The sequence below is a fragment of the Ceratotherium simum genome, chromosome 32 (assembly GCF_057802395.1).
Source record: "Ceratotherium simum simum isolate JZ-2026a chromosome 32, ASM5780239v1, whole genome shotgun sequence".
Taxonomy (NCBI): Eukaryota; Metazoa; Chordata; class Mammalia; order Perissodactyla; family Rhinocerotidae; genus Ceratotherium; species Ceratotherium simum.
In genome coordinates, this window is record NC_141931.1 from 3,329,820 (window position 1) to 3,343,567 (window position 13,748).

The 13,748-nt window shown below is 40.2% G+C and overlaps 1 protein-coding gene across 5 annotated transcripts in view; it reads left to right on the top strand.

The window, feature by feature from the left end:
• NRP1 (neuropilin 1) overlaps positions 1–13,748 on the top strand; it is a 134,131-nt gene that overhangs the window by 60,051 nt on the left and 60,332 nt on the right. For all 5 annotated transcript variants that reach the window (XM_014783549.2, XM_004425239.3, XM_087420639.1 and 2 more), the window contains exons 5-7: positions 778–1,005; positions 7,025–7,180; positions 9,000–9,166. In XM_014783549.2, the coding sequence (XP_014639035.1) occupies positions 778–1,005; positions 7,025–7,180; positions 9,000–9,166 (551 nt within the window). The remainder of the gene's footprint in view (positions 1–777; positions 1,006–7,024; positions 7,181–8,999; positions 9,167–13,748) is intronic.

Below are 13,748 nucleotides of genomic sequence, written 5' to 3' on the forward strand. Positions count from 1 at the left end.
TTGATAACCCTGAACAGTCATTAAAATTACACATTATAACGCACACACATATGTATTAACAAATAATTTTAGAGTGGCGTACTGTACCATGGCTGTTACTTTGGGGAAGGTTAGGACGTCAACATTGATATCAGGTGACTTCTAGCCACACGGCCTGTAATCACGGTTTATTGTGCCCTCAGTGACAGCCACACTTTACCGGCACACCTGTGTCAACACCACTCAGAATGAGTGAGTCACCCCGGGTACATGTACGAATTACCTTTCACATTTAGTTTGTCAAAGAGGCATAGGTCACATCTGGCAGAGTTACTGAGTCACTGGTGTAGGAATCTGAAACCCAAACTCCCTCTTCTGAATTCTCTCCCTCACTTTTGTAAATGTTCTATTTCACCAATAAAGGGCTGTCAGCCTCAAGATTTAAAGATTTAAGCTTGCAGGGGCTATAATTATTTCTCTAGGGCTCTGTCGAGATTTCTGTAGCTTACTCATTCATTGTTCCCACATGATTTTGTATTTGTCATTTTTTTGCTCTGCAGCGGCAGAAGTTTTTAAATTACTCCACACAAATGGAATACTAAGGTGAACACAATAAATCTGAACTTGCCTTTCCATACCTATTGCTACTATGAAAAGGCTGAGTAAGGAGTGATTAGGACAGTGATTAGAAGAGTGGACTTTCATTAGAAAGATATGCAGTCTTCGCCCAGGTTATTTTTTGGTGAAGTTGTTTAAGTGGGATTTTTCACTTTGCTTCTTTTTCTCTTTTACTCATAGGTCCTGAATGTTCCCAGAACTACACAACACCCAGTGGAGTGATAAAGTCCCCCGGATTCCCTGAAAAATATCCCAACAGCCTTGAATGCACTTATATTATCTTTGCACCAAAGATGTCAGAGATTATCCTGGAATTTGAAAGCTTTGACCTAGAGCCTGACTCAAATCCTCCGGGGGGAATGTTCTGTCGCTACGACCGGCTGGAAATCTGGGATGGCTTCCCCGATGGTAAGAAGGGCAGGAAGCATCCCAAAAAGGAAGGATTTGCAGGAGGGGCACTGGGATCCTTTTGCAAGTGTAGGATACCTGCATCATTTTTAAAAAATAGCTCAAAAGGAGGAGGGAAACCAGCAAAACGGTAATTCTCTTTATGCAGAGTAGCAATGAAATATTCGAGCTCAGAAAGACCTTAGTAATTATCTAGTCCAAGTCCTTCATTTTATAGATGAGGAAACTGAGGCCATGTAAGATTACGCAAGTTCTCATAGCTATATTTGTGATAGAATTGGGACCAACACATAGTTTTCCTGACTAAAGTATTTTGTTCATTTCATTGAGCTGCCCACTGGGCACTAATTCATAGACTGTCAGAGGATGAAATCTTAAGAGATAATTAAATCAAACCATTCATTTCACAAATGCACAGACTAAAAACCAGAGAGGTTAGGTACCTGATAAAATTTTAAGGGTGAAATATGCATCCACTATGCTACCAAAAAATTTAGAAATTCAGAAGAGGAATGCAAATGTTTGGACATTCCTAATTTAGACAGATTCTTTGTTGGCTCTCAAGGGAATTTTTATCTTTGGCAATTTGAATCACCTCAATACATCCTTTATATTCATTGTTCCTATCATCTAAATTTCTCATACATTTGAAAAATATTTACTGAGCACCTGCCGTGTACCAGGCACTGTTCTAGCCATTAGGTAAACCAAACAATCAAAGATGGCTGCCCTTGTGGAGTTTAGATTCTGCCAGGGGGAGTGAGACAATAAACAATGCACATTACTGTCATGTGTCGCTTAACGACGGGGAGACGTTCTGAGAAATGCATTGTTAGGTGATTTCATCATTGTGCGAACATCATAGAGCGTACTTACACAAACTTGGATTGGTACAGCCTACTACACACCTAGGCTGTGTGGTGCTAATCTTATGGGACCATTGTCCTCTCTGCAGTTCGTTGTTGACTGAAACGTCGTTATGCAGTGCGTGAGTGTACAAATAAATGAATTATGTGTATGGAATCTCAGAAGGTGAGAAGTTTTATACACAAAAAAAGAGTGAAAGAAAGAAAAAGTAGAGGAGAGCAAAGACATGAGAAGTGCTGTGGTTAGGGCAGAGGGATGTGAGGTTGAAACTGTAAATAGGTGGTCAGGGTAGGCCTTGTTAAGAAAGTGCCATGGAGCAAAGATTTGGAGGAGGTGGGGGAGGCAGCCGCGTGGACAGCTCCATGCAGGCTTGCCATTTCAATCCTTGTGAATTAGAAGGTGAATGGCAAAAATACACACCCAAATTCTGAACAGAGGGAGATAATATCAACTAATGTGTTGCAGCTGCGTTAGTTGTCTTGTATTTAGTCTGGTTTAACATGAAGATTTCTCTGGATAACGTACTCTACACAGATCAGAAAGGGCGGCTTGGAAGTTCTAACGAACCATGCAGTTAGAGATGTATACCCATCTATAAAATAGAGTCAGATATTATTATCAAGTTAGGGGAAGAATATTTAAATCAATTGTAAGTGAAGAGCAAGTATAACGTGAAAGAGATTGCCTTTGTCTTTGAAATGACATTAAAATTATCAGTGTAATTCAGTTTAGATATGTTCCTCAACAGTAAGCAGCATTGGAGAAAAACTGGGTTTAGAGAAACCTTGTATTATCATTGGAGTAAATGGGTGAGTTATCCTTAGTTTAGTTTCTTCTTTGCTCTTTTACCATATAAATAGGGTTATGATGATCTTATCGAAACTCATTCATTAAGTAATGAGATTTGCCCAAACAGAGTGCTGATTGATTTCCAAGTATTCAATTCAATAATTAGGAAAACAATATTATAATAGTATTGTAATAATAGTTAGAACATTTAATAATGGGTTTATTTGTTCACAACCCAAATTTGCAGCCTTCCTTTCTAGAACTTACATTTAAATTGACATCTGAAAAGGAGGTCCAATCAACCAACTTATTTAGAATACTTTCAGAAAGAAGCACATTGTTATTAGTGTCAAGGGTTTTTCAAAGTAGTAATTTTCTGGCTCTAGAAAATAGCTGAGTTGAAGCAGGGAACAATTAACAATAAGAGTGATCAGCCTTGCAATTCTCCCATGTTTTAAACTATGGTGCATTTGACTTATTCCCAGAGCAAACTGGCTTTGGAATATGAAACTGTGTTTGTATATTTGTTAATATGTACCTGGCCTCCTCCAGCCGATGCCAGCACGACAGCTCTCTCTCGTCTCGGCTGAATGAGAGACTGCATCCTCCTGGGCTTTTGTCAGTGGAAACATTTTTGTCATAAGTAGTTCGTCACATACAGTTCCTCTGCCAGCAAAAGTGCTTTTAGTCTTTGATATCCTTTCCAAAAACAGCAACCAGAAGGCGCTGAAGGCTTTTAACCATCAAGTGATTTTATGTTGCATTTTATCATAAACATTGAATTAGATGACTAAGTAATTGAAAGCTACCCATTGATTCAGATTGACTTTGAGGAAAAGCAGTTTACTCCCAAACTCAAAATCCGAGGCATGCGTGTTGTGAAGCACACATCCATCCACCACTGTCTTCGCAGCTCTATGGATTCACGTGTAGCGACTGCAAAGTAATTGGTGGAAGTTTACATATGGCTGAGAGCCGTGAGCTAAGCATGTTGCCCTGATTGATGCTGAAAATGCTCGTGCTGAATTACGGAGGCAAACATGAATGCTGAGCTCAGACCACAGGGGTGCAGATGAAGTCAGCCCTCCGTCTAGGTTGGGGAGGGGCTGGAATGGCAGGTGTCACCTACATTCCAAAAATTATCACCAATTTTAGGAATAAATTTCATAAACGATAGATTGAGTTCTGTTTGTTTTTTATTTACCTTTACATTAAAATGAACCTTCTAAAATATAAATACAAAATATAAACGCTATCCATATAAAATACAAATATTCTGAAATATATATGATATAAATGTGCAGTTTTTTTTCTGGGGAAAAGTTGTAAAGTGCAGATATTCTCCACCGAAAGGTTCATTATTGTAATAAGAGTGTATATGGCCTATTATGTACCTTTTTGAAATGATTCCCTTTTTTATTTGTTCAAAATATTTCATTTTAAAAGTACCTCTTTATAGTAGATCATGGCCTTTTTTCCCCACATAAAAAGGTGGCAGAAAGCCAAATTGTGTGATTCTGAGGTAGGGTTGTAATTATTGGGAGAGATTAATGGGAAGATACAAAGAATGTGGTATTGCCATTCCCAGTTAGAGGGATAGCTTTTAAACAGCACAAATACTCCATCACCTTTGCACCTGAGAAGATAGGATCCCTGTAGACCTACCCTCCCTTAAGAGATAGCTTAGTACATGTTGCTTGCTTAAATTCTTCAATAGTACAATTTTTGAATTATCCTTCTGTTTTTGTGACAGTTTTCATTCATCTGCCTGGCCTTTGGGCTCACAATAACGGAAGCAGGAAATCCAATAGCTGTGTTCATGTAAATACACAAAGGAGCGCACGCACGTAAGAGTGCTTCATCCATTCACACTCAGATCAATATTGCATTAGCTTGCTAGGCTAAGGTCTCGCTGTTGTTCAGGAATATTCAATACTTCTTTGTAGTATAGTCGAAAAAGCCTTTCACTCTCCTATCCTGAGGGCTCCTAAAGAGAGTTGCACGCTGCTGTCCGGGGGCAATATTCTAAAGGACAGAAGGCAGATTTACCCAGCATGTCTTAAACATTATAAGCCAGTGAGTCATGGAGACTCTCTAAATTATGAGTCTGCATTACACAAGTTCTCTTCTGTTTGCTCTTTCAAAGAGACTCCCCCCTCCCCAAAGGATTGGGTGACAGTGGAAGAGGGATCAGCAGCCAGAGCTTGGGGGTGACTGCAGCTTCCCTTGTGTGCTTGTATTCTTGGTAGGGTCAGTGGCTGTGGTGATCAGAGATGACCCCAAGGATTAAGGCTGTAAAAGTTTGCCCACAAACTAAAGAAAAAGAAAGTTATGAAACCACAATAATGGAATTTAAATGAGGGAAAAGAGAGAAGGAATATGAATGGACTGTAAGCTTCCTATTAAGATGGCAGAGCAGATTCTTTTTGAGGAAAGGAAAGACCTGAGTTTATGGCTCTAGCAAGATATTTTCATGCATATGTTATGGGCAACTTTGCATTCCATAGGGAAGGAAAAAAGTGTTGAGTTGGTGGTAGGGCCACATTCAGAATGAAGAAAATCTGGCAAAGAACGAGCACTTGTTGTAGAAGAATCTGAAGCCAGGGTTAAAGCTGAAGAGAAATAAAAAATAGCAAGAGTTTCATCTTCTGAGATGCTTTCTTCTGCCAACTGGGAAGCCTAATGCACAAAATTTTCCTCCCATAATGCAAAGCCACTATCCATGACCACGTGATGCCCTAGATAATCTGTATCAATTCTCCTAAATGGGTCAGCCTCCTTGTTTTCTTCATAATAAAGCAATCTGCACACACATAATGTTTGGTTGCTGGAGAATGAGCGGTTACAGTAGAGAGAAAACTTTTGAATTCAGCCAAATCAATTGCTTTGAATGCATAGAGAATTTACCAGATATTCCAAGCAACCATTTTGCACTAACTCAAATACTCAAATATGTAAATCACTTTGGTTTAGTTTCTTTTTTTTTTAAGAGTATTGGCCAAGAGCTGAAAACCTGTTAGCCAAGGCTCTGAGCGCTGTAAAAAGCAGAGCGCTCAGGTTAGCTGCCTACTAGGAACTCAGCTGGTACGTGGGGCTCCAGGGAGATCAGTTCATGCGGGCTTTACTTTTTCGATCACACTTGAACCTTCTCCTAGCCCTCATCAGCTGCCTTCTGCATCCAAGCTGCACACATAGGCCTTAGAACACCACGTCCCTGTTGAAGGCCATCCCTCCAGGGAAAGGTCCACCTACCATGCTTCATTGAACAAAGCAATAACTCTTAGTTGAAATGCACAGAACCATGGGTTTCTTGGAGGGGAAAATGGTCCACACCAGATTGTCCTTCTAAGCCCAAAGCATCTGGTATGTTTTTACCATGTGTGCAATGAAAAAACCTAGAGAAAAAGGGACTTTTTAAATCTTGCTTCTGATCTGGACAGAGAAATAGAAAGAAAGCCAAATAGCAATTTGACTTGAGCACAAATTATTTGGTGTTCACAATCTTTCACTGCCTCAGGTACAACTTTTTTGCTGGTGTGCGCAGTCAAATGGCTGCTTTGGGCCATCTCTTGGCCGCTGGACCCAAGTACAATGCAGTCACCTCTCTTAGGTTTGGGAGAGAAAAAACTAGGACAGAAGTCAGAAAGATGGATTTTCCTTTCGTTTTGATTACAACTTGCTATTTTGTGTAAATTATTGGTATCGGTAGTTTATAATTTTTTAAATTGTTACAATTATTGATTAGTCTTCAGATAAAGCCCTGAGTAGGACATGATCCGTTGTCCTTTGTCCAAGTTTGTGATGTTTGTCATAATGAGGCTCCAGGCCTAGAAGATGGATTGAGGAAGGAAATCGGGGGTATCCAGAGCTGGGTCAGACCCTTGGTCCTGCTCTGGTTCCACGACCAGTTCCCAGGACATAGACTTTCCCAAATCTCCTCCTAGGACTGGAGGAGTGACAACAGGCAGCTCCAAGAGCCCTCAGCAATGACAGCCTAGCGGGAGTCTTCCAGGGCTGGACTGCGTGTGCAGTTTGGTCCTGGAGATAAATGCCAAGGTGCCACTTGACAGCCCAAATCTCATTCTTTGCAATTGAAGCAAGCATTTCAATTCTGTTCCTGGAAACAGTTCTGCTCATTGGGGAATGTGGTTATGTCTGTTATTGCCCTTCTGAGCACACTTTAAAATCCTCTCAGCAAACCCGATCCACTATGTTCACTGCAAACCAATTAAGCAGGGAAAGCTTGCTTTGGGTGAAAAAACACTTTGGGGTTCCGCTGGGACCCATGTTTGCAAATGGTTATTCTTGCATCTGCTCTAGAAGAAAAGTTATTTTAATGTTCTCTGCACTTCTCCCTTTCCAGTTGGCCCTCACATTGGGCGTTACTGTGGACAGAAAACACCAGGTCGCATCCGTTCCTCCTCGGGCATTCTGTCCATGGTTTTTTATACTGACAGTGCAATCGCGAAAGAAGGCTTCTCAGCAAACTACAGCGTCTTGCAGAGCAGTGTCTCAGAAGGTCAGTATTTATTCATCTTGCAAAGCCCTGTGGTAAATACTCCCCGTTATTTCTCCTCACACACCTGCGGCCACATGAAACAAGAAATGTTTTGTGAATTGGAGTGCCAAGTGTTTGTTTTTCCCTTTTAAATGGTTTTTATGAATATCAATAGAAAGAACTGTTTGGTGTGCTTTCTTAATAAAACTATGGATGAGAAGGCTGCTGGTAAGCCTCTGAAATTATGGGAGGAAGTGGGAAATGGCCAAACAATGCCTTGAAACAATGAAATATGGCCAGGCCACCCACCCAGCACCCTCGAATGTGTCTTTGGGCTGGGAATCATAAAAGAACAGACATTGATCTCAGGTGATAAGAACAAATCTGTGGTAGTTCATTGACAGAGCAGTCATATAGCATGGATGGTGTGTGGTGGTTTGGTTTGTGGAAGGCCCTGGGGGAGACCATTTTGTTTTTCTTTTGTACGTGAATGAAAGTGAATATTCATGTAAAAGAAGCATGTTTTAATTTCTGTTATACATTTCCATAAAAGAAAATAAGTAGTGTATCTTTGTATTCTATTAAAATATTCAACTCAACTAACTCAACCTTTTCTCAAAGTTTATGTAGTCACTAGCTTTTTTAAGAGCCCGAGGAAAAAGACTGAAAGAACAATGAATAAACTGTATATTTCATCAGTTCTAGCTGCCAGGTTGTAAAGTAACACAGGGAGAGGACAGGGAGTGTTCAGAGACCTGTCCTACAGATATGCTAGTATCTTTTCTACCAGATCTTACTGGAAAATAAAAAGGCCAATTAAATTTCAAAATCTTATTTGTACTTAATTTCTTTAGTTAATTAATTTATATATTTTGTGCCTATAAATATTTTTTATATTACAAATAACAAACCTAAGCTTAAAAGTATGAAACCAGGGAAAGGAGACCTTTTATGCCATAAAACCTTATCTATTATGATAGAAAATTCAGAAAATGTGAAATTTTGGTTAGTTGAGATTTTCAGGATGGTTGAGAATCTTCAATTTAATCTCTAAAGATTTTTTTCACTTTATTACTTTGGATTCACATTTTCCTAAAACTGATTATTCATTTCTCAATATCATATTTCATATTTCATTGTTTCCCTGAATCTCCGAGGCCTAATGGAATACATGGTCATCATTGTGAGCATTATTACTTTATGCTGTAAAACTGTGGTACTCTGTGGGGCCATGTGACGCTGCGGTTTACCCCTAATAGATACTTTTGTGTTTTAATAAAATAAAATGATAATCATGACCAGGCCAGGGGCAGGGGGCATGAGAACAAATGGAGTCAGGGAGATGTGGCCTGGGTGCCAAGTGCAAGGAATCCGAGAGTCAGAGAGTTAAGGTCTCCTCTCTACTGAACATGGACTGTAAGTGGACACAGAGTCTCTTTCACTTTTGTTAGATATTGGAGGAAATAATTCAATAGTAAAATTTTATTTAAATATAACTTTTGGTGTATACCCATATGACATATCTACATACATTCAACTTTGAAAATAAATTAAAATTTCCATCATTTCCCAATAAATTTCTAATAGTATTTCTGTCAACCTAGGTCCAGTTGGGAAAATAATTAATCACTATAAGATCTTCACAGCTTTGCTTTTGAAAATTATTTTCATGGAAATACATGTATCAGTGCTATGTTCCAATAAGTCCCCTTGCCGTCATCTTTTGTAAGACTGTGTGTGAATATCAAAATGAACTTTTTAGTCTGCCAAATTAAAAAAAGAGATATGCATCTTAGGTCCCCTATGTCTTGATGACTTTGGGCCATTTTTATCCCTTCAGATTTCAAATGTATGGAAGCTCTGGGCATGGAGTCAGGAGAGATTCATTCTGACCAGATCACAGCTTCTTCCCAGTACAGCACCAACTGGTCTGCAGAACGCTCCCGCCTGAACTACCCTGAGAATGGATGGACTCCTGGAGAAGATTCCTACAGGGAGTGGATACAGGTATGTAACATAAGACCTGGGCACACTTAGGGTTAAAGAAGATTTTGATCATTTAGAAAAGCTGTTGGAAAAAAAGTGCCATGCCGAATGTCTTCAAATGGAGAGAGAAGGACCATGGCACCAAGTGTATCGTTCTGCAGGACCATCGTGTGACTAGCCCATCAGAGAAGAGCAGGCCCAGGCAGCGTCCCTGAGCATCCCTTTGTCTTCTCAGATACTTGTATATGAGTCTTCACAGAATTTGAACACAGATGTCTCACTTTGGTAACGACTGAAAGATCTGATTTTTCCCAACAACTACACATTTTCTGTTGAGATGTTTCCTACTTCAACAAATTTTTATTTCCTTGATGAAATATATTAACTCTACTTGTAGACTTGCATGAAATAATTGTTTCTAAGTAAAGAGTTTTTATTTGCTTGTTCAGGGTAGAAGAAGGGAAGAAACAGGTTGAGGTTTACTTTCATGTGGATCAATATAGCACATGCCCATGAAGGAGTGTAATGGAGGGCACTGGGCTCTGTGGATTACGTATATGCACATATGTATGAAATGCACATGCTTCTATCCTCATTAATGAGTAATGTTGCTTCTGCTTTCCTTGTTTTGCCCTGACACTCTTCCCTGCCATAACCCTTACGTTCCCCATGGACTCTCCTCCTCTGCACCACTACTCCGCCCCCTCCCCCACTCCTGACTCATCCCTGGCACCACTCCCAATGCCTAAAGTTGCCGGACCTCTTTGTCTGGATACTCCCACCCAAGGTCTCATGCTCACGTTCTTGACTCTTTCACCCATTGTCAAAGGAAACATCCATATCTGGCTCTGTGGGTTAAACTGTGGGCAAATTATACAAAGTTATTTGCTGAAGGATCCAGGCTTCCTTTTCAGGAGAGAAGGCAGAGCCTGTCTTACATTCATTGCTAGATATATAAAAATGACTAATTCCCAGAGAGAGTTTCTCAGCAAGAAAAAACCAAGATGATTAATCCCCTACTTTCCACATCTATTGCTGTGTTAGTTCTTTGAGCACAAATACCAGATTTTGTTTTACTTTGGAAAGGTCAATATTAGTTTAACATACACTTAAAGTGAAATGGCCTATTACAGGAGACTGAACTCATGCTAACCTCTAAATGATAACACTGAGAAATGTGTACAGGGTGAGAAAAGATGAGACTTTTACCTTGGGATTGCTGAATCCAGCTCTAGATTAAGTCAGAAATGGAATGAATTTGCCTGTGTCAAAATAGCTCCTGGTAACTTGTTTTTCCACATCCTCAAAACAACAAGCAGTTCAGAATGATTGACCAGACGTACCTCTAGAGGAAAGCTTACGTTTTGCAGTGCTAAGCACGTTTGCATGGTAATGTAGTCCTATTCTTATAGTCCTAATGTGGAGAGCACTCAATAATTTAGGGACAGTAGTCTTGCAAGAGTTTTGAAATTGCAACTGTAGCAATTCTTCTATGCCAGGCAATTCCATGTCAGTAGAAATATGGAGACAAAATGGGCTCTCACAAAGCATTTGTCAACGGACAACATTTACATCATTCTCAGGAGTTAGGCACAATTTGAGATTGCTCCAGAAGAAAACATCTCAAAGGGTCCTACTCTTTCTATCAAAGCATAGTCAGGAGAAGCTAGGTAACCAAAAGTCCCAAAATAAGAAGGTTTACTTCTTGCATCTCTGATCAGTTGGGGGTCTGCTCCACATCTTCTCACACCAGGACCCTCACGGAGGGAGCACCCGTCATCTGAAATGTTGCATGTCACCAAGGCAGAGAGAGAAAGACAGTGTGGCCAATCATGCTGGCTCTTGGGTTTCCTCGAAGAGCACTTCCACCCACATTCACTGTCAAAGCACATCTCACAGCCACACTGAACTTCTGGGAGGCTGCAGGGAGGTGCAATTTGACATGTGCTGGAGGGAGGAGAGCTAGAGATATTTGGTGAACAGCACGAATGACAATTGTGCCATTCATAGAATAGTTACCATTTATTGAGTGCCTACTATGTGGCCCGACCTCTGCTGAGTACTTGACGTGTTTTATTTAATCCTCACAGCAATCTCGTGAAGGAGGTACAATTATCCTTATTTTAAAAATGAGGACACTGAGCTTCGGAGAGATTAGATAAATGCCCAAGGTCACAGTTAGTGACCAGACTTGAAAGCAAGGTCTGTCAGACTCCGGCACCTGCTTCTTCACACTTCAGTGTGCTCTGTCTTTATCACTCATTACCAGTCAGATAAATTCAGGTGTACCTTAGGCAGCATCAGTCGCCTCCCTTCGTAGATTTCCTCGTGCTGAGAAGGCTCACACCCAGATGAGCTGGGTGCCTGCTGTTTCTAAACCTAGAGTGCAGGTCATTGCTCCTCCGCCCCTCAGGAAGGTGAATGCCAGAGAGGCTTAGCGTCAGTTCATCTTGAGGTGAAATTCTCTCTCCTTCAGGAGCTCAGTGGGCTAATTTATATGCTTGTTGTGTCTGTGTACATGGAGGGAGCTCTCATCATCCACCCATCACCTAATTATGAATAATTTCGTGTGTTTCCAGCTTTTCTGAAACTCCTTGGAAGTGGTTGGCTTGTTGTTTTCATCGGATAGATGTTTTATAAATTAACCAACAAGTACAGCATAATTGAGCCTGAGAGCAGGACGCACGCACCTCCAATCACAGGAGCGTTAGCACACATACGTTTCTATTTATATGCGCATCAGTATGTGGATGGCATTTGTTTTCTTGTTCAGCTTTTCACATTTTGCATGAAATCTACCCCACAACACATGTTGCTGTAGCAACAAGGACAAACACTTGCATATGTTAAATTAATAAGGCAGTATTGGAAGCCGACTTTCCTCCAAGACAGGAACAGTCTTTGGTTCCTATTGTTTTCTCTAGGAAATTACTTAGTGACATAAAAAAACAATGCATCATTAACCATCGATACGAACGTCCACGTTGGTGCTTCCTGTGAGATCTGTTGTCTGCCAGAAGCTTAAAAACAAGTCAAGAGGGGCTTGAGTGAGAAGGAACATGAAGGGAAGTCCCGAGTTGGAGCTTTGCACACAGTCACATCCTGCTTAAAAGACCCCTTCATATCCTGAGCGGCGAAACCCTCTTAATTGTCAATGGCAGAGTTAATCGCACTGTGAAATTTGCCCATTTTTTTCAGAGTATGCCATTCTGTTCTGTGTCCTAGAACTGTTTATCTTATTATTAATTTAATCTTCTTCTTCCTTTTGTTTCTGGTTAAACAATCAAAGATTCAAAAAAAGACTCTATATCAGTGAGGCTATAAAAATTCTTAATTTTCAAACACATCATTAGAGCCCAAGGCATTAACCTCACTGAAACAGAGTTTCTTTTCTCCATTCAAGCTCTAGCAGGCTACAACACTATGAATCTCGGAGAAATGCATCTCAGTTTTTTCTTTTCATCTCTGCAAACTAAGTGCTTAGCATACGTGTCTGTTCAGGAGACATGTTCTCATAGATCCTAAGTGTAGCCGTTCACACACAAAGCAGAATTTAATTAGTTAATTATTTCAGTGTTTTATTAATGATAGTGTTCACCACACTGTAAACAGATTTATCCTTCTAGCTTTAATTAAAGCTCTTGGGAGTGTTTTCCTCAAAACAACTGTGACTTTTCCCTGATTAAAATGCCAGGAGACAAGGAAAAAAAAAAGGCAGAGACATAATGCCTGGATGGGATATGAACTTTGTTCATCCAAAGAAATAAAAATGGCACCAGGGACTAATCGATTAACACACCCTCCAGTGACTTTAGAAATAGAATTACTTGACAAGCCAACTCAGGCTGAAACTCTACTCTTCTCCAAATTTGGTGGCATTGTCTTCTGTGAGAAAAATTTCAGTACTAGATTATTTATGCCTTCACTTATTCCAGAGGAGCAGAAAGCAGAAAGTTGGCTTCTAAACCACATCCTGTTTGGTTTGGTAAATCAGCCCTAGTATGGATTAATCACACAGAAGAAGGAAACCTCCAAAAAGACACTGTAGTTGTAAGAATACATCAAGCCCCTGAAGCAAAAGTGCCTTCTCACTCCACTACGTTTTCTAGTACAGATGTTTATTCTGAGGTATAAGGAGAAGGAAAGTTCCAGAAGAGAGGACCTAGTGCTAACCTTCTGAGGAAGGTTGTTTCTGTGTTGTCCTTTTGCCTTATATGTGTTTCTCTTGGATAATATTCCATTTTCTAACTGAAGGAACTTTGACAGCAGATACCAGTAACAAAAGGCGTTAGTGTGGTAAGGGGGTGGGCTGAACAGAATCAAAACACACCCACAACAACACATGCACACACACTCAGTCATGATCACTCACTCACAACTACAGTGTCAGAGAAAGTAGGTGCCCTCCTTAAAGTCAACATGCAAAACTGGGCAAATCCAAGATACCTTCAGGTTGCTTTGTGGATTTTTAATATTAATTGTAAGACGTTCTAACAACAAAGCTTTATGTTTCTATAGCACTTTTCCTTTTTAAAAGCACCTTTTCACACACATCCCATTTTAGTCTTAGAATGTACGTTAGGCAGACCAGAGATTTACATCC